This window comes from Diadema antillarum, unplaced genomic scaffold, assembly GCF_040938485.1.
Source record: "Diadema antillarum isolate AM-2024a unplaced genomic scaffold, OU_Dant_1.0 seq00000889_RagTag, whole genome shotgun sequence".
NCBI lineage: Eukaryota > Metazoa > Echinodermata > Echinoidea > Diadematoida > Diadematidae > Diadema > Diadema antillarum.
In genome coordinates, this window is record NW_027271753.1 from 940305 (window position 1) to 962943 (window position 22639).

At 37.2% G+C, this 22639-nt stretch overlaps 1 protein-coding gene across 1 annotated transcript in view; it reads left to right on the forward strand.

Moving 5' to 3' along the window:
• The window catches only part of LOC139740855 (uncharacterized), a 53561-nt gene that overhangs the window by 24069 nt on the left and 6853 nt on the right, over positions 1 to 22639 (forward strand). Inside the window, exons 4-9 of the mRNA XM_071651436.1 lie at positions 3146 to 3373; positions 9436 to 9596; positions 10480 to 10639; positions 17971 to 18167; positions 19132 to 19306; positions 20892 to 21110. Of these exons, the coding sequence (XP_071507537.1) occupies positions 3146 to 3373; positions 9436 to 9596; positions 10480 to 10639; positions 17971 to 18167; positions 19132 to 19306; positions 20892 to 21110 (1140 nt within the window). The remainder of the gene's footprint in view (positions 1 to 3145; positions 3374 to 9435; positions 9597 to 10479; positions 10640 to 17970; positions 18168 to 19131; positions 19307 to 20891; positions 21111 to 22639) is intronic.

Below are 22639 nucleotides of genomic sequence, written 5' to 3' on the forward strand. Positions count from 1 at the left end.
CCCTATATTGAGAAAGAGACAGTACAAGCACACTTTAGCATTGATGGTGGTGTCTGAATTAAGTGCTTGTGTTTTGTATCAAAACTAACTTTGTATTTCACTGTTCAGGAAAAGATATAGAATTGTTGTTGCAGTCATTAAGCCTGTCGAAACATACTTTGATTTCATGTACAATGCAACTTAACTGACTGGGCCAATATTAAATGTTTGTAGAAATAATGAATCCAAGGCTACACTGTATAGAAGTCTTAACCCATAAAGACCAGTCCTGATCATACTCGGGCAGGTGTGTATGGGAATTGTGTGTTATAGCAAAATCACCTTGTCCTCAACGGGTTAACGAGTATTGTCTTTGGAACTTAAGAGGCAGATTACTAGAAATCCTTGTTTATCATCACCACTATTATTTGTATACAGCACTCATTCTGTGATGGTTTGCAAGATACAGTGTACTTCAGAATTATTGTAATGTTTCTTTTTGATGTCTTTGGGTCAGTATTTTTAAAAGGACTAGCATATAAACCTTGGAATGGTATGTTTCTCGTTAGCGGCACACAGACTAGTGGGACAGTCCACTCTAAATAATTGAATGAGAGAGAAATTATGGGGGAGGGAAATTGAGTCTGCCTAAACCACTTGTGAGTCAGTGTCTGTACGTCATGGGGTGATGATGAAAGAGTGATGTCAGCTAGCCACTAATCACGTCTATTGTCTATGGCTGATTTAACTGCAAACCCATCAGTGCCTTGTTCAGAGGGTGATGGGAGTTGATGTAGAAGCATCTGCTACCCGTACAATGAGAATGAGAATGGATCTAGTGTGTGGAGAGTTGCTACATTTGTACATAAAACTGTATACACTATACGTTACATACAGACACTATTAACATAATACTGGTAGATATTTAATACTGAACAATGAATGTACATGTATGCTCTTTATTTTACTTACACTGTAGTAGTCACTTGTCAAGTATATTTTGCTGAGTGTAAACAGTGTACTTTTTATGTTGTACATGAACACTCACAGTATTGCGTAGCTCACTGAGAGCACAATTTGTTCAGTCATAGGGCTTGATACATGTACAAAATTGTAAAGTATACAATGTAGGAAAACTGTCTGAGACATTCGTGTACAATCTGAGAGAGATTGTGAACAAGTGGCAAAATAATGCTTGATTCTTGGTCAATTTTATCAGCTTAAAACAAGTGATATTAAAGTAAATGTTATAAGGTTTTGCATACTGGTAATGTAGAGACCTTATTCATGAATGAAGTGACAGAGTAATATACTGTACGCATGCCATATATTTAGTGAGTTCAATTATTGGCGAATCAGGACTTCCCAACAATAGCGTGTGGTTAAAATTGCGGATGTGGAGTGCAGTAATGAACAGAAAAATGTATGCATGCACGTTCCAGTCATGTCGAGATCCAAGTTAAAGGGATGGTATAGTTTTGGTTGAATTACAAATGGAAATGCAGGTGTAAACTTTTTGCGAAATGATTAGAAACCACTCATATGAAATATTAAAGAGCATACAATTCTAAGAGGAATTAAAAGTTTATCTGATGAAAAAGTTTTAAAATGGCTTACACTGTACATCAAAAAACTAAGTTAAACAAAGTTGTCATAGAAAAAGGTGGGTCCCACCTTTCATTAGGATCTCTTTGTTTGTGGATATCTCAGCTATTTTAAAACCAATTGTCATCAAATAAACTTTTAATTCCTCTTAGAATTGTATGGTCTTTAGAATTTCATTTAAGTTATTTCTTAATGTCTTGCAAAAAGTTAAAAAGCTGAATCCCCATCTCAACTAAAACAACGTACTATCCCTTTTATAACATTTTTACATGTTATTATTAGAATTTGCAAAAAGCACCCGACTCATGGAATTCCTTGAAATAAAACCCCCCACAAAAAAAAAAAAAAATTACATAAAATAATATTGGAACTTGTTTCAATCAGTGCATTCAGTGCTGTATGCACAGCATTATACAATTGAATGAATGCTGTAGTGACTGTTACTTTGGAGTGTTGCTGCACATTACATACAGTACATTGTATATGAAACAGGTTTAGGATGCTTGACATTTAGGATGCCTGCAGTACATCCCTTGTGCAAGCAAACTTGGCACACTTGAATTCCTCCTGGAGTAAATTTGTTCTATGATGGATTAAGTCCAGGGCAGTTTTAATTTCTTAGATGTAGAGCAATTCATTATGATGTATTAGTACAGTCAACTTTGGATTGGAGGGAGATTGGGATAAATTTACTCAGGATCCTGAGTCGTTAAGAGAGGACGAAAAGGACAATAGTGCTGATGAACTCACGGACACACTCAGCAAATATTGATCAAACTAGTCGTCTGTTGCATCTATATTTACCTGTATGATGTATGGGTAAAAATATATGCATGCAAGAGAATAATTCTTACAATACAATGTTTATGTTTCACGAACAACAATGGTTGTCATGGTGCACAGTGCCTCAGGCAAGGGCGAGAGAGAGGAGAGAGCTAAGGTCTGATTTTTGCTGAGATTATATTCATCAATTATACATGATCTCTGCAATCTGAGTGAAAGTAAGACCAACTTGAAGAAATACGTTTTACCAGGCGCACTCAGTACACTCCTGAAATGGGCAGATATTTCCTCTATCTACATCTACAATATCAGGCATGATATTCTGTATCTAGAGTTAAATCTGATTTCAGAGTTTTGTTTTGTTTTGTTTTTTGTTTTTTGCTCAAGTTTATACACATTTTGATTTTTCAATATATCAAAATCACCTGAAAATGCTGATTTCCATTTTTTTTAACAAACCTCAATATCATCCCTGAATATGTACAATTTGTAGTTTGACTCTGTCTGATGTTTGAAAGCTATATTGTCTGTGTGGTACATGAATTTGTACACCATATTACACATACCATTTGAGCATTTGACAAGAACTTCTACTTGTACACTGTATGTTGAATCAATGTTGGTGAAAAAAAAATTGCAGTTCTTTCATATTTGCTAGATCCCTATTATAGGAGGGAAAACATGAAACTGAGATTTAGACCCAAGCAATTATCCAAGAAAGGCATGATCAAGTTGAAATTTTAATGTCAAGTTCAATGATTACCAATTATTCTTCCAGGCTTTTTCACTGGAGGTTCAGACCCACAAGAACCAAACAGAGCGGATCGTGTTTCAGGGCCAGGATATTGCGGACCAGTCGCCAAATGTGGCCCGCAGTCTGGGACCAAGACTAGAGAGTGTGGTGGCCCAATGGAATCAGTTGGAGCGAAGTCTAGACATTCAGTCCCGACAGATCCAGGAGGCACTCTCAGTGGTAGAAACCAGCATTTCAACAGGACTCCAGGGGGTATGTATTCATCCCAAGGGGGCGAGTCTCACCCCATTTTATTATTCAACCTGTCATCCAGGAGGTACTTGCATGTCACCTGAGATAATTGCATGTTCAAATTTTAGTTCTCTTGGCACAGACATAGATGTACTTCAACATTCATATCATCATGTAGGCCTAACCTTTCAAAGAGCATAACAGGTATTGTGAGACAATTGTATGCTTCATCATCAAAGTGGATAGGTCAATCTGCTGAATTGAGAATTAAAAAGATAGTGCCCACAAATCTGATTCTATAATGTCAAAAGAGTCACATTTTTGAAAAAGCTGTTCATTGAGGAGGTTGTGTGTATTAAGGCACATTCCAGTGATTTGAGATGACAGATCATTGCTTCACCTAAAGCAAGCATACTGCCTTGTACTTCGCATTATTTCAGATGTGGAGATGTTATTTAAACTCACTTTAAAGAGGAAATACACCCCAAAAATAAATAAACTCTAAAAGAAATTTCTTCTGAAATTGATGAAATTTTGGAGTGGATTTCTTCTTCAAGTGAGATTGAAATTTATAAAAGTTAACTTAATTAACTACAAAATGCAGTAATACTGGCAGAGCTCATACTTTGTTATGCTGTCATGTAGTAGTAGGCATACTCACAAGTAGTGGTGTATTAACCCGTTCCATACTGAATTCTGAAACCCCTATGTAGACTTGATAACAGGCCACCAGGTTCCCGTACGGAACGGGTTAAAAGTCTGAGGTTTATCACACAAGCTACATGGAGCAGTATTATGATACATGGTTTTGAGGATGAGGAGAATAAGGTTTGCTATCCAAGAGGAATATTTTATACCTCTTTGTGATCGTCTCTTGTCTGTCTAGTTTGCATCCTGTACCAAACTTTGTGGAGGACTTACTCTTCTCTGTGACCCTCAACTCTCACCAGTGTCTGTTGCTAGGCAACCTTTTTCTGCATATCAAAATAGCTTCATGGATATTGATGAATACTCCTTGAGGCACACATGTGTTGGATGTGTCAGACTCATAGCTTGTGTCAATTTGCAGGGAACTGTGGGACACATGAGGCTCCAGCTCACTAAAATAGCTTTCAGTGTCATAAATTGGCACCGAGGATTGGAAGGGGAGAGTGTGTGTATTTCCTTGTATACCAGCAGATTTTGATGTCAGTGGGAAACCTGGCTAGCCTATAATAGCCATAGATTGTGCTTACTCTCTGTACAGGGTGATGCCAAAATATCGCTGCACTTTTTTGAATATATGACAGTAACCTCAGAAGGCCCATTAAAGTAAACAAAAAAAGCAATAAATCATAAAATTTAATGGTTTGTTGCTAAGTGGTCATCCATTAAAGAATGTTATTGGCATGATTGACTAGACACTAACATAGCAACTGTACATTTATTGCGCATTCATATCTACAGCATCTGCAGTGGTTGTGGAATGCAACTTGTAATTTTACTTGAGCAGGATTTTTCATCAAGGTAGGCCTATCTGAAAATGGCAAAATGAAATCCTCAAAAAGTTATTAAACAATCATTTCATTTTGTGTCATAAGATATTATTTGAAGACCAAAGCAAGTGCTAATAAATTTTGAACTAGATTTTGATAGCTTTTGGTCTCATCAGTAATGAAGCAGAGGAAGAGACAATTTACAAAGGATGTTAAGTCTGACATCCATCCAAGTTAATTTGAACAGCTTTAGATAATTATATAATTAACTGCTAAAAAAAGAGTGACACAAAGGAAGGACAAATTCTGTGGACTAGAAGGCCATGAAAAGTGGCCATTCCAAAGATCATAATTAAGTTCCAAGACTGAGGCATAGTGAGTATTATGCTGTATTATGAAGGGATTGTAAAAACATGCATCATGTGATACATAAGGCCGTACACTCAAATGGACGTGTAGCTAGTCATTTCCTAGCCATATACCGACCACCCCCCCCCCCCCCAGCCTGTCTCGACAATGAATTGCAAACGAGCCTCGCTGCCGTCTCGCTTGATCTATGCCTTGCCATGCCTGCCTAATACCCAACCATACTTCCTCCAGCTATTCCTGCATAAATATTCTCTATTGTAGTCACACTATGTATTATAGTCTCATATATGTCCTGTGAGTACCAATCCCCCCTTTTGAAGGTCAAAATACTGTCTTCTTCTGGAGAGCCATTTACCTTAAGGATGGGTTGAAGAAATATCTTGACAAAACAAAAATTAAGTCACTTTAAATTGATGATAAAAGCAAAAATGCACGTATGATATATTGGCCTTCATACCTAATCAGTGTTAATAGTTTTTTTAGCAAGATTTGCAATTTCAAATACATTCTGTCCTATTATTCCTTGGGCATGATAGTAAGACTGATATTTACTACAGGTGTGTATGTTATACGTACATGTACACTGAGTAAGATTTAGATTTACCCTGTGTACAAGTGTATATACTAAGATTGTAATTTGTAAACACTCATACACTGTGTAGTAAAGACTTACTGTGTGTCTTATACACAACAGTAAGATGAAGATTATTATAGTTTGTTTGTATAAGCATAAGGAAGGTTTGATATCTACTGTGTGTATAACATCATCAGGGCCCCATTTTTCTCTCTCTTCTTTTCTCTAAAAACAACAACAGCATAATCATACACAGTGATTACAGTAAGATTTGGAATCAGTGTGTGTATAGTATGTAATTGGTGCATTTCTACCAAATGATATAGAACAAATTGTTACAATGGATTCTACATACAGAAGACAATCTACGTTTTAGATGCTAAATTTTTATACTAATTAGTCTTACAAAGCCTAATAGTATGTGCAGACACGTTGCAGTAGAGATTAGGGGCACCTGGAAAAGAGGACAAGAGGTTTTGACGTCAGTCGGTGTGAGGAACTTCCTGTCCGCTAGTCTCTAATTGATATTTATCAGACTGTGATTAACAGTCTGTATTTGATAGTCTAGCTAAAACATGGAGAAAGAGAGCATACATGTAATACATAACAGATTTGAAGGCTTTTAATTTCTTCAATAATTTAGACATCGTTAAAATCAAGGATATACAGCTGTACTCATGCATTTATCAAATGTGAGATATATTGCATGTACAAAGTAGGCACACTCATTTTTTTTAAGTTGTCCAATTTTAAATGTTCAGTACAGTATATGTGCATTTCTTTTTCTAGAGATATAGAGTTGACAGCAAGATCATGGTGTATCATAGATGAGAATGAATCGGAAATGCAAATGGATGTTATCTGAAAGATTTGATTCTATAAAGTGCAAAGCAAAATGAACGTAAAGATAAATCTGTGTTTCAGCATTGTGAAGGCCTCAACATAAGATAATTTTTCCACTTCAACTCTTTCCTAAAAGGCATTATTGCTTGGTTATTGTTGCATACTTATATTATGATAGAAAATCTTTATCATAACAGTAAAACAAATTTCATGAAGATGATAGATAAATGGAAGACATGTTCTTCGATGACATACCGTAGCCTCACCTTGTAGTCATGGTCAGTATCACTGTTTGAAGAAAACAGATTTTTAGTCCATGACTTTCTGTCATTCTACTTAATACTCTTAAGAATTATATTTTTTCTATCGAAGCCAAATTTGGCATGGAGTGGAATTAGACTTAAAACAAGTGATATATCGCAGAGCTGGTTTATTGATGACATTCTGATACAGTTCTTGTCTTGACTGAATCCAGAAGAAAGTCTCTACACCTACATGTAAACAGCTGCACCATTTGCATTATTGACTTAGACAGGGCACAGAAGATAGAAATATTCCACCATCTTGAAATCGTGGGTTAGAGATGCCGGGGGCAGGAAGCCATGGAGTTGTAGATGCTTGCCGGGTTATCATACCAGCATCTGTTTTTTATGTGGATGCCTTCCCGCCCCCTTCCTTGACCGTTGTGTCCTGGCAACCAGTGTATTATGAGCACAGCAGGTCTTCCTGCATCATTCTCCGACATCTCACTGTCTTCTCATCCAAGGAGATGAGAGCTGACATTTAAAGGAGGAGCTCAGTATCAAAATCTCATGACATTCGCAAACTGTAACCTGCACCTCCACAAATGCTTATATATCCTTTGCTAGGAGACTGGTAAGGATTTATATTAGACATTTAGGCATTCACAGATGTACTTTGAGTTTATTGAATGTTTAATCTACCTGTATAATAATGATTCGTAGCATTATTCTTGTCCTTTCTGTTCCTCTTTTACAATCTTTATAAGTTACTTATATCGCTGTACAAAGTACATCGTATATGTACTGACATATAATGATAATTTCAGAAGATTACCAGTTTGAGGACAAATTTAAAGCTAAGTACCTTGTTTCCTGAAGATATTTACTTTTACCAAAATTTGCTCAGTGGTCATGCTGCAGGTGTTGTGTGATTTGAATGTGAGTATATGAAGTTTTAGAGCACTATGAAGAGTGATAACTTCTACTGAGATCAACATTGACATGTCTTAACATGTCTGTGTAACATGAATGCAATCCATTGCTGATTAGCATAGCATATACTTTAATTCTAGACAATATTTGAAATCCTTGTAACTGACTTTGAACCTTATACCACTGAAAGAGAGAGATGCATACATCATGCAACCAGTTGAAAACCATTAGCTCGATAGGAGTCCACTATTAACAAGTCTGTATTTAGATCCTTTGAATCCACAAGATGTTCACAAAACAATTGATATATGTTGTTTAATTCTGATATGATGTCATGATATGATATAGTTGAAAATATGGGTATGATTATTGGTTTAAATGCTATGTACATTGTACATGTGTGTGGTTGCATTCTGTTGTGGATTCATCATCATGTGTTATGATACACAATGCTCTCCAACAGTGAACAATAGACTTTGATTTTCTCACACCCATTCCCTGTGTAGGGGAGATATTTGATACAAATGAGTTACAGCAGAGGCAGTGTAATAGTGAAAGCCAGCCGGTAATTTGGTCTCAGGTGACAAATTTGCCTTCATTTCGTGTGACAGCCACCAGCTCAATTGGCAATTTAGCCAGCTATTTAATACAATTATTTGATTGCGATAGTGTGTTTGACAGCCTAGAGCCAGCAGTGTGAATGGTGTAAGCTTCCTTCATGTGTATGAAGAATACATTGCCATTTTGCCTTATAGAAACATATCCTAGCCCCTTTCAGAAGACCTGTGTTGGGTTTCCTTGAATTGATCAATTAGGCATATCATGTTTGACATTTCCTGAAGCCTCCTTTTTCTACAAACATTAATGATTAAGCAGTACCCAGCAAGATCATGCACAGTATGAACAATATTAATATGCACTAACATTCTTTTTTTGTTTGTATTGAAAGGATAAGACTCGTGTACAATGTACTGTACATGTATGTCACATTGCTCAGCGCGTTATCCATTCTGTCATGTGGGATATTATGCATGCCTGTGGCTTATGAGGAGAGGAAATTACTGCACTTCTGTTTTTTTCTTGTTTGTCTGCTGAGCGGTGTGTTTTTCTCATTCTGATTATTGCCAAAGCCTTCTGCTTCTGGCGAAGAATGAAATATGAGTTAGATTCATGAATTAGTGAGAATTCGTCACATTTTTGGCCTAAGCGACTGATATTATGTGCGTTTATTGCATAATGAGGAGGATTCTCATAATATGTGTTGTAGCATATGTTCAGAAATATCTTAAGGCTGGTCATGACACTCACGCATACAATGTGTCATGTTATCCAAATCATTTTCATTGTTTTGTCTTCAATACCTTTAAATAGTACATCCTGAAAGAAATTTTTACTCATGTCATGTGATTATTCATTCTTTTTATCCTGTGGAAAGTAATCATATCCTTTGAGTGTCACCTGCTCCATGAAGATAATGATGTCATGGTACAACATCCACATATGGTTAAAAGATGTACAAACTAAACTTACAATTAAGTGGGTTTTTTTAATCTGTTTCAGTTGACAAGATTTTACCCCAAATTGGGAAAAAAAAAATGCAACTCATCTTTCTGATTTCATGTCTTTGTTTTTATTTTTTGTTCACAGAACTCAGATGACTTGCTTGTAGAAGAGACTCGGGATGCCATTGAGTTCATGAGGATGAAGCTCAGACGGAATCAGGGTCGAAGTTCACCGGTCACCGTGTCCATCTCACAGACCAACAACTCAAATTTTAATAGCAAGGAACAATCAGTGCAGTCAAGCAGGTGAGATACAGCAGTGGTTCTCAAAGGGGATGGGTAGTAACTGATCAGTGGGAATCAGTGGGATTGCTGAGGGATGATTGTTCCAATCCTTGTGGGATTCATTTAAGAGTACATTATATATCTATTCTTGTGTGAAAACTATTTGGTTCAGAATGGCCTCAAATTCAAGTAATGTACAGTTTAATGTTTCCAGGTAAGCGTCCCTGGTCAGTGACGGGGCATTAATCTGCACATTACTTGAATATGAGACCGTTCTGCAGCAAATAATTTTCACACAACAGTAGATATATAATGTACTCTTAAATGAATCCCACAAGGATTGGAACAATCATCCCTCAGCATTCCCACTAATTCCCACTGATCGGTTACTAGCCATCCCCTTTAAGATTTAAATTGAATTACTTCTTCTTCTTTTTTGTTCAGCTTTCTCTCCTTAAACAGTAAATCAGAAGTTAGTTTTTGCCTTGTAGCCGTAGGCAACCACAGATGTTGTATTGCTAAATTTTGGCAACCTTGATTGGAAATCCAATTTTCATGATTCAGCCTGAGCCTGTTGTATACAGTATTTGTCAGGCAAGCCTGAAATCAGATAATATCATGCATACTAAATTTATGCTGAAACTTTTTCCTACCCTTGTTCTCATTATTGTATAGTTTATTCAGCATTGATAGATTTAAACTGGTCATACATGAATAGCTAGTTTTGTATGGCTGTAAATGATCACATCTCACACACATTTACATTAACCTAAAGCAGGCAACCAGAAGAAGAAAAAGAACAGTTGTTGAACATTTTATTTGAACATTGACAAAGTGATAATGAAAATATTCTCTGTGTTTGAAAAGACAGATCCCTGAAAGTAAATGTTATGATTTCTCACAGGTTTTCTCCTGCAACAAGCAACCCACCATCATGCAGCTCATCGCCGGAGTTTGAAGTACTTTACAACGAGCTCTCTGATTGGCTGGATGACATGCACCTTGCCGTATCAGACAGTGCCGACATGCGGGTCTCGGAGCACCACAAGCAGCACATGTGCAAGGTAGAGATATAGCGCCCTCATTCTTCGTAATGACACACAGCTCCTAGTCGTACACTGGTTTCTGTAATCTAATTAGTCTGAGCTCTAATCCTTCGCTGCATGCAATCCTAGCCTGCAAGCTGATGAATATTTTCAATTCTCAACTTAGTGTAATGCTGTTAGCAAGCCTCCAAAACACATACTGCATTAGTAGGGAAATATAACTTTGCCCATACCAACTTGGTTGTATAATCAACCTATTGGTTGGTTGCTTGTCTCAGTTTTGGGCAACTCCCTTTTAAAAACAAAAGAAAGCAAAACAAAACTGAAACAAACCCAAGGATAAACAAGCTAGACCACAACAAAGTAATGAAATAAATCCATGCAAAATAAAACAGAAGCATAAAGCCAACAAAGAATCCAACAAAACAAAACAGAAACAGAATAATAGACCACATTTTTATAGCTTTTGTGAAATTGTTTAGATTCTGTGAAGGAATTCCCCCTAGCAATCTGTGTATGCCAGCGCAAAGCTAAAATCAATTTAATCAAATTTTGCAGTGTCTCACTTAGAATATATCGACATTCAAAACTCGTCTGATTATACAGTTCACTCTCACTGCAAATACACATTGCAAATGCACTATTTGCATTATTACAATTTTGTTTCAGCTGCTTTTTGTATAGTTCTAAGAAATGATGATTATTATGTTTTTGAAAATCAATAAGTAGCAGTGAATAATGACACAAAATGCAAATGATGAAAGTGTGTGTCATCATCATTCTCTATCTCATGTTTTACCCTATTTGAGTAAAAGAAGAAGAGAAAGTCAAATCAAAAAGTGCATCATTTTCTGATAAAATTCAGTGATGGGTAAAGTGCTACTTTGTCTGAAAAATGGAATCATATAGTTCCTACCATTTGAAAAGGATGAGGTAAGGACTAATTAAATTTTGGACATCTTCCTGTGAACCCACAGTTCACTCTTTATGGGAAGGAACAAGTACTATGGCCTTTTTGCTACAGAACAGTTCCATGTAATGTTTCAGTTACGAAATTGAAATGCTTCATGCATATTATTCATATTTGTTGAATTACGTTTAGATACCACATTATGTTCACAGGCTGCGTAAGATTGAATAAGGGCACATGATATCACATTGTTCTCATATTGTTTTGAATTATATTGTACTTGTCACTTTTTTGTTTTTAACCCGTTGAGGACGGTTTGATTTTGCTACAACACGCATTTCCCATAGACACCTGCCCGAGTATACTCGGGACTCGTCCTCAACGGGTTAAGAAGTAAATTACATCTATATATTTGGTTTAACATCATGGAAATGTCTTTGCAAGAATTCAGTATGAAAGCTGCCCATCTAGTTTTCAATCGTCAGATTATCTTTAAAGTGTGAAGTGGCACTCTGGAAGGCCTTGCTGAGCGTCCACTGTTTCTAATGCATAATCCAAGTAGCTCTTGGTGTGGTGGCCTTGACATTTAAATTGGTAATACAGATACTGCGAGAGGGAATACTTTCTCCTTGCGACAGAGTTTTAAGTGGTCATCTTGTTCTCAGATTACGAGTTTGTATGTGGGCTAAAAGCTCTCCACTTGCCATTGAGTTGACAAACTGAATATCACAGAGTGATGTTTTATAGCCTGATAGCAATATTTATTTTGATGATTAAATTCTAGGAAGATAGATATCTCTCTGGCAGAGTATAATCCTGTGCCCACTCACTGAAATATGGAATCCTGGAAAAAAAATGGACAGTAAAAGTGGCACTGAATTAAGATTGAAAAGATATGCCCCAGATTCAGTGGACATGTATAGAGTTAGGAAACATCATGAAAATGCATGTAGGAATCACACTAATGGATAATGTATCCTTTGTACTTGAAATGGTTTAAAAAGAAAGAGAGAGAAATGAAAAAAAAAGTTTCATACTCTTTATTATGTCACTGTAGACTTAAAGGGATTATTACCATTTGCAGATGAAACAAAAACACAGCTTTAGTACTTCAAAATAGTTCTGAAATGTGAGTTACATGTAGGGATGGAAACAACTGGTATAAAAATATTAATTGGTATAATCAATGTTATATATTCAAAATGTGAACAATAGTTATAATGAAATTGTATCTTGAATAAACCGTCTACAGTTATGGTTTAATGAGAAAAAGTAGTGATACATGTATCTCCTTGTATTTTAGGCTTTATTGCAAAATTAATATATGGTAGGATGTTTTGTTTTACAACTGACTTACACATATGCATCAAATGTGATAAACTTGATCATTTTTAAAATCACTGCTCCCAGTGGTAAACAATACCTTTAAAATGTAATCTCGCGTTGGATCATGGGTTAGTTCTAACTTTCCTTAAATCTATACTTCCTTTCATTCCTGTTCTAAACAGAGAGTAAAGAGACTACAAGATTTTTTATTAATATTTCCTCTCTTATGCTAGCTTTCCTGAGCACCACAGATATGGCATATCTCATACATATCTCAATTAGTGTAGATAGTTCCGTATGCATAGTGATGCCCTTTAATATGAATTCAAACATATGCATTCCATGTGTGTGAGGTCATATGTTCACTTCACCGGCACTGCTTGGTTGACATTCCACTGTAGCCATTCAATGCCAACTGCAAAGCCATGTGGCATTGTTAGTCTTCAGAGTCAGACCTTGTGACATGGCTGTTCAAAGTCATCCATATTTGCTTTTTGCTGACCAACAAAAATTGCAGAAATAAACTTGAACCATTGTTTAGAATTATTCTTTAGTGCGGTGTTATAACAACAAGGGAGAATATATCCATTTTGAATGATGAAGATGATGTTGTATGACTTCACACCTCGTTTACTTATGCCTGATCCTGCGAAGATTGACCATAGTGTCTACTTTTCCAGAATATCTTTCTGTAGAAATTGAAACCTCAAGTTGAAAATGGGTTTAAAATCACACATTGCTGGATTACTGGTACATGCAAATGCTGTAATGCCAGCTCAGATCTGCTTTATTACCCTTCCCTTTATATACATCTACCATCACATCTGGCTGTATGGTTAGGCAGTTAACCTTTACGACTTCAACCGTTGCCTCATATGTTAGAGATCTCTACCCCCTTAATTTAGACTTGCCTTGGGGTGGATGCACGCAGGCAGGAAGCCTCGCTTGCCCTGCCACATAGGTGTAAAGCAGCAACCCCTGCCTTCACATTGGTCCAGTACTTGAATTGTTAAACAGTCAAGATCTAGGTTTCCCTGGCTGCACCTGGTAGGGTTACATTCAGGTCTGACACAATGTTGGGACTTACCGGTATAATGGAGGATGGTCAGATAACAGGCACTAAGGAGTGATGGATAGAAGTGGGGTAAGTTTTTGTGTTTTTCTGTGTTTGGTCAGAATCATGGCAGTTCAGCTGGGTAGTGTTGGTCATTGGTGGGCAGGAGTTTTATTAAGAAGTACAGAGTTTTGACTCAGAACCAACTAGCGTGTATGTAATGATAGAAGAATATCCAAGAGGCTGGCTCTCAGAGAAAGATTGATGCTAAGAATTACCGGAGGTGCTTAGAAAAAAAAAAAGGAGGATTAGCATAATGACATTTTAGCATGCACTGAGATGGAGCTAGAGACCCTTTAGTAATGAATGTGACATTTTCCTACAAGCCATTAATGTCAGTCATGATATATTATCCTAGGGGCGGGGATGGGTGGTTTGTACTGTAAGGAGAAAGACACACAGTGAAGTACCTTGTAATTCAACATGGCCTCCATCATTCTCCTACAGGAGGGCTGATCTAGAAATAACTCAAAGTGGCATCTTTCTAAATTTAGTTCTTGTAAACTGATTTAACTCAGCAAGTCTAAGAAGCCACATGTTTGTGGTGTGCTGCTGCATTTTATATAAAAGCTACATTTGAAGGTAAAGATGCCCCATAAAACATCTAGTGGCATGATTTTATTTTGTTCACCTCTAAGTTTTCTTGCTAAAAATACAGTTACCATACCTAATTGACATAGAAAAGGGTCTAATTATTTTTTTTTTCTAAAAGCAGCACACTCTTCTAAAGGCACTGCTTTGATTATGAGTGCAAAGTTTCAAAGATGACATTTGCGCCTGATACTTTTTAGCTCTTCCTCATCACCTAACTCATTTCAGTGATGATTTCAAGTCTAGTTCATTCAAGTTAAAGTCTTTATAGCTAGCATTTCGTAAAGTACAAAAAAAAACCCTCTCATTTTAACACTTTGTATGTGTGTTTGTTTCGTTTGCAGAATTTTCATAAGTCTCATGTATTGCAGGATTTGTAACCATTCATAATCCTATTCCTCTTTCACAATAACAAGGTTGTGCCTATTTCTTTATGATTTTGTGCAAATTTAATGATCTCAACCAGCTTCATCAAATCTTTCCCCATCATAAAATATGAAATGCAGTGATGCTAATTTCACAATAACAAGGTGATAATATCTGTAGCAGTATTATCCTGAGACTAAAGGGGTGTGTAGTTTCAGTTGAGATGGGGATTGGTTGAGATATCGATTCAGATTTTAATTCTTTTGCGATATTAAGAAACAAGATGTGAAATATTAAAGGGCATATGATTCTAAGAGGAATTCAAAGTTTATTTGATAAAAAGTGGTCCTTAAATGACTGAGATATTCTAGTACAAAACAAAACAAAACAAAACAAAACAAAACAAAGTGGTCCTAATAAAAATGTGGGTGCCACCATTCATTAGGATCACTTTGTTTTACTTTGTATGTGAATATCTCACCCATTTCATAACCAATTTTCATTTAATATATTTTTGATTCCTCTTAGAATTGTATGTTCTCTAATATTTTACATAAGTTGTTTCTAATTTTCTCACAAAACGTTAAAATCTGAATCTCCATCTCAACCGAAAGTATAAAATCCTTTATGGGTTGAATAAAAAGTCAGACATTTACACTGAATTTCATAGCAGAAGTTATTTCCATTCCCTTAAAGATCAGCAACTACATTGTGGTGTGTCTTGAAGTCACTTCAAGAGATGCACACTTTTTAAACTATTTTCTTATATATTTGTTACTAAAATATGTTATTGCACAACTTTGTTCTAGACATGTTATTAGTAACATTTTTTTAAATCATTGTTTGAATGCTTTATAGGCAAATATTCAAGCTTATTTCTTTCAAATGATGTTTCATTAAATTTTTGGTTTTCCTTTTTTGTGTCTCTTGATACCCACATTAGGCCCAACTATTTTAGTTAGACAGCATCTGTTTATTATCATTATTATTATTCTCTAGTCATAGCTTTGTAAAAAAAGTCCATCCTTTCAATAGAGATGAGATACACAAGAGTACACATTCTGCATTGGTGTCTTGTAGACACTTCATCAACAAATATTAATCACAATGTAATGATGCTGTATTAGATTTCCATCATTATTCTCAGGACTCTTAATTACATTGTAGCGCTTAACTATATGCCCAGGGTGTTAAGTTTGTTTGCAGGCAATGTATTGCATGTGTAGTGCAGGGAGGAATATTGATGACTGTTGATAGAAAAAACTCAAATCAGACTTTGTTGTTGTCGTGAACACTTTGCCCTAGAGATATTTGTCAGCACAAAGTCATTGTAGAATTAAAAAAAAACAATTCTGTCTCAGTTAAGGAGGAATGATTTGATAAGTTTTCTTTACAATAGTCTGTCCTAACATCTGTACCATTGTTAAATAATGTCAGTTTTCGTAAGCTGTAGGAATGTTTGTCAAATTTCTATTTAAATGTACATAAACTCTATGACCCAGTTTCAGGGGGAAAACTTGTTTGATGGAAGAAATTAGGTTTTTAGCACATCAAAGGATATTGACATAGGTTTTGTACTATAGAGAAAGAAAGGAAGTGTGTGATGGATCGGTTCCATGCAGGAAGTAGTTCAGTCTTCCTGACAACAGACCCATGGTAATAGCTGTCTGACCTCAGCTCACTCTTGTCTGGCTTGGCTGATTTTTTCCCCCTTCATTTCTAGTTTAAAACTAACAGTTAGACATTTATATACAGTAATAAAAACTGTCAAGGTATGAGATGTGAAACTGTGGAAACTTGAGAGTATTGTTGTTTAGTTTTGATACTCCAGTCACTGTGCATACACTGGACTGTCACAATGACTCATATTATCAAATGCAAGATTAAGACAAATGAGACCAAGTGATCTATCCTGTTACCATGTTGAGGTAGACACTTTTGCAGTTCACATGATCCCCCCCCCCTCCCCACGATTGCTGTCTATATATACCTGCAGTATACTTCAAATTGTCAGTGTCTTCAAATTGTAGGTAACTTATGTCAATCCCCCTGAAGGAACTGCTCACGAGTGCACCGATATGTGAAGATTTCAAAAGGAGTATAATATTTCACTCCTTTGAATCAGGGATTGACCCAGATATGATGCAGATCGTGTGATAGAAAGGTGATGTGAATGGAGCAGGTGTCATTGGGCTAGACTTTGATACTAGCAAAGCTTGTCATGGCATGATGTATCTTTGTATTCTGTGATATCTTGACGTCTATCTCAGTATTCTGGATCAGGAGATTGTAGAGTAGAATTCAGTGTGGTTCCTCTACATTGTTCATTGTGTGTATAGTGTTGACATGACCCTTTCCATTTTTCCTTCCTTTGGAAGTTATTTCAGTTCACTAACAGATTTTCCAGTCAAAGGTTCCAAAGGACGTGTCTCAGTAGATAAGATGTAATCTGCACGTGTGCTTTATGGCATTGAACGTATTTGTGTTCTAAATTTTATATCCAGTTCAAGGTTTGTCAGTTGAAATAGTGTCATACATGTAAGTCCCACACTTCTTGTTTGTAATAACATCAACTTTCAGTGGGAACGTATATTGCCATGCGGAGTATTACTGTATGTGCTGTAAGTCTGGCATAGTTTTCTTGCTGTTTTCTAGTTTAGATTTTTGCTCATGACTTGGATTTAAGAGGCAGCAGAAATTTGATAGCAGGTGAAACGACAAGGGGGAGATACCAGAGAGAATAGTCATCGGATTGAGATTTAGTCAGAGGAAGCGAGAAAAGCTGCCATGGAAGAGGGAAGCTGTCATCACCCTCGCCTTCCAAGAGAGATGGAATGTAGGCAACGGAGATTGGCTGAGGATCTATGGCAACAGGAGTGTAAAGCTTTAGGGGGATGGTTCTCATTGGTTAGTAAGGCAGAAGACAGTCATGCCGTATCCTCCAAATAGTGCAATATGCCATGGGCAAGATAGTCAACTTTGGTGGGAGAAATTAATTAGATATGCCCCCGTTTCCTTTCTCCCTCTTCCTCCTCCATCCAGGGCTATGAGCAGGAGATGCAGCTACGTGAGGTGAGTCGCAGTAAGCTGCAGAGGAAAGGACTCCAGCTCATGGCCTCCAAACCCAGCCTGGTGGAAGAGGTAGGTGCCAAACTGGGTGCTCTCAACCAACAGTGGCAGGCCCTTCAGCAGCACATTGCACCGAGCCCACTCCTGGCACGCAAGTCTAGCAGCACAAGGTGAGTGCTGAGGGGAGAATACTCAATGTGTTGCCCTAATGACAGTATCTCACTTTCTCTTTATTATTTTATCACTCTTGATTTTAAATGCAGAAGACATTCCCATTCCTTCTCAGGTATCGATTTCCCTCTTGTCATTTCAAACTAATATGAGTATCATTAAATAACTTTCACAAGGGTCATCAAATTGAATACAAGAATGAATTTAGAGCAGTTCATGAGTCACAAGCAATACCGGTAATACAGAAAGTGTTCCCAGTTTAATGTTTACAGAAAAAGAAACCCAATAGATGATGAAATGTTCATCTTCAGTCATATTTACAGTTTATGTTCAAATTGTATGAGACCAGTATAATCATGAAATGTCAATAGATTTATGTAAATCATATCTGTATTCTATAATTGACATCAGATTTAGATCGTATTTTTTGAGCATAAGGAAATTGCATTAAATGATGTAACACCTAATATAGCTTCTGATTGCTTGTGCTGATGCCCCTCTAGTTTTTAACAATGTTATGACTCAATCACTTACGTGACAGCAGTCCTTCAGTCAAGGAGTAGGAAAATCTTAGTTCTTTTAGAGTAAAATGATGTCAGGGCTGAGTACTGTATACGCCGAATATTTCGTGAGGCGTTTATTTTCGCAAATTTCGCGAGTCAGGTGCTATTCGCGAAAATAAAGACACACGAAAATATTGACTCTGATCCCGATGTTGATGTGATGTACGCATGTACATTTTTCCGTTCAGTACAGGACTCCACGATCGCGAAATTAACCACTCACGAAATCGTTGGGAATTCCAGATTCGCGGAAATTTAGACTCGCGAAATATAAGGCGTATACAGTAGTTGATGGACGAAATTGAGTCTATACGGGTCTTGTGCTCTTACAAGCAAAGATTATGATGTGTCCTTGATAAAAATGCTATTTGATTGGTTGTGACTGTCTGCTATTTACCAGGAGCCCAAATGCCTTCAGTAGTTCCGAGCAGGCCATGAGTATGGCCATCGAGGTGGACGAGGCTATTGGTCAGCTCAAGACATGGCTGACCCACATCGAGGGCAGACTGTTTGAGACTGAGGGCAGTGAGGCTCCACAACTTTGCCAGCTGGAAAACAGACTCCAGTCCTTAGAGGTCAGTCTATACATATCGCATTGTGAAATCAAATGCATACATGTAAAAAAAAAAAGGGTGAAAAGACCCTCTTGTAGGGCCACTATGTGCCATTTCGTAGTATGATTTGATTTGATTCCTTCCTTTGACTCTTATTAAACATTCATATTATCCATTATTTGAGTCTACTGTATATTAGCCTTCCTTTGATATTTCAAGAGGTCCATTAATCAGCATAATATGACAATATACTGTGGTCTCTACACGCACAGTATATGAGCTAGACCCCGTTTACAGTGCAAGGCTCGGCCGCGGCTCGGCCGTGGCTCGGCCCAGCCCCGCTTCAGTGTAAACGCGCAAAAGGCCAAATGCGAGGCCAAAATTGGCCTCACATTTGGCCTCGCTCTGGAGGTGGCCGGAGCCCGGCCTTTTCTCAGTGTAAATGTAAACTGGGCCTAATGTGCGGCCAATTTTAGTCTTGCTTTCAAACCCTCTGCCTGTACTATTTCGCTGTTCAGGATATTAACCCCCTCAACGTCGAAAACTAGTATAGTATAAAAGGTGGTTTTGTCCTGCAAAGGATTTTTTCCTTCGGCAAAGGCCTTTGCCCGAACGAGCGGAATTCATTTGGCAAAGGGTCTGAAAACCAGACAATACCAAATTACATTTGTTTACAAGCAGAGCGCCACTACGACAACATATTGAAAGGTTTGAATCAAAAGCGCGGCCGAGCCCGGCAGTGTAAACAGACAAAGTTGCGGGGCCCGGCCTCGCAATTGAGGCTGGGCTTGGCCGCGGCTCGGCCCAGCCCCGCACTCTAAACGGGGTCTAAATACTGTCTCAGACTATAGGGCTCTAATCACTTGTTTGGCCCTGACAAAGCTATTAGCCTAAAGAATGCTAATTTTAAAGAGTGGTAGAAAAATGATAAGTATAATCATCATATTGTTCATAATGGCAAATCATATGTCAGCTAGGAAGGAATTCAGTTGATCATCATACAATTCTGATGTGGCTGATCCTGGTGAGCTAATTTAATATCCAATTGAACATATGTTAGGAAGTAGAGAATTCATTGGATTAAAAAAAAAAAACAACATTAAAGTTAGTGTCTCTGCTAAAACATTCAATGCAAGTAGTTATCATGTGATTCTCACAAAATATGCAGATCAGCAAAGTTGCTGTGGGCAAAACTCTGTGCCAATTGTATTTTCAGAGCACCTTTGTAAGGCGATTTGGCAGTAATGATGATAATGACGTACCAATATGTTTGTTGGTGTGTTTGACATTCATGATCCTAGCACTTAGCTTCTCATTTCCTGGTAATTAAGATTTTATTTACAGGACAGAAGAGAGGCTCATATATGTGTATTCAAAGGGCAGTGCACTTTCAACCATTTTGATCAAACTTAGTTTCTCGACGAACTCATTGCTTAAACCCAAACCTTATAAATGCTATGTCTGCTTTTATGAACATATATGGCCCTGATATCCTAAGATTGGGGTCCAAACATCTTTGGAGAACTTTTTTTTGAAGCAGTGTTAAATAGAGTGCTAGGAAAATGATGCTGACTTTGTGAATGTCTTTCCATCCCTCCACCACCAGGAGCTGTGTGAGGAGATTGAGAGTCACAGTCAGGGGGTTGGAGTCGTGCTGGAGCTGTGTAGTCTCCTCCAAGAGGACGATCTCTACCTCAGCTCCCACCAGAGGGAACGGGAGACCCTGCAGCTTGGTGCCATCAACGTCGAAAGACGCTGGCAAAATGTCCGCATGCAATCCCAAGAAATCCTGGCACACACAAGGGAGAGAATGGAGTCCATGAAGGTATGACACTGTTAATGCAGTTTACATTCCTCCGGAAAAAGTAGTTTCTTTTAATAACCATCGCTATGTTTTACTTTAATAGCTGTTGGCCAGTTTTACTAATATTTTCACATTTTATGCATGACTACATAGCATAAGTTGTTCCTGTTGTTCCTGTTGACATTCTGGACACTTTTATCAGCTTTCTAGATTTCATTCTTGACTCAGAATCTATGTCACGATGTTTGCTTGTAAACTGATTGATGATTAGCAATTGTTGGTATGATACTTGTTGAAAGTGACCTCCATCAAAATTCTGTTCTTAGAACTGACACTTAGAGAAATACATGTAATAGTAAAGGCAGATTGATAGCATTTTTCAAAAATTTAAACAGTTCACTTTTATTGATACTTTTTTTTACAGGTCTGGTTTGTGTATGACTTTTTTTGTTCATCAAAATTTTATGCTGGTAGTCATAATCTGTGAGGCCCACAGAATATTAAGACATGTATCAGTTGAGGTCCTCACAGAACTTTACTAATGAGGGCGCCCTGTCATGAAAGCAGATGAGATTAGTTGGAAAGATCAGCTTTAGTATAATGATAGAGGTCATAATCATTTACCAATGTCCTTATGCTTTGCTTGATCGAACAGCTGCGAAATGCTTTAAGTATTTATAAAGTGAATTTAGTTCTTCCTTTGCTATTATAGAATTTCGTCTGTATTTACTCACTGGAAGGTGATATCATCTAGATTTTAATGTAAACAAGCCAATCTTGACTGTTGATCTGATACAAAATGATTATGATTTTACTCATTTCATTTTACACGTGGAAAAAAGTAGAGGGCATCTTTTGAGTGTCTGTTGCACGAATGTGTTCTGAAGTTCAAGTAGCTTAAAAGACGAGACCAATATGTACATATATATAAATGCTAAATGTGTGGAACTACCAGGAAAAAGCCTGTACAACAATGTCAAAAATTAATATACAGCTTCTAGGATTGTATTATTCTTGTAGCTGTCCTGAAAACTATTTGAGCTAGAACCACTTTACATCAGTGGATTATTTAGATCTATTCCTGTGCTGCCAACTCTTAAAAACCACTTAAACTCATCAGAAATGAAAATTTTCCTTCAAGCCCTTTGTTGTATAATCTGATCAAATTGTAAAGAAGGACAGTAAATTCACTCACATGTACAAGCTGGTTGCTAAATATACTGTAATTATTCAAACCAACACCCGCAGAAAGCCCTAATAAAAAAAGGCACAGACCTTTTTATTTCAGTAACTGTGCTTTCTTTTAATTGGGATCTCTTCCTGAATGAAGCAATGTGGGAGGAGGTCTTACCTTCCTGCGCCAGGAGTGCCACTGTGTGACAGACATGGCGCATTACAAGACTCCATTATTATTATTATGGACTGTTATTAGGAATAGTTAAATGTATTCCATTGAAGTCCTCCTGGCTGAGTATAGATTGAAAAGACATTGTGGCAAAGGGAAAAGGAAATCCTGGTTAATCCTGGCTTTGTATGTGGTGGTGGCGGGG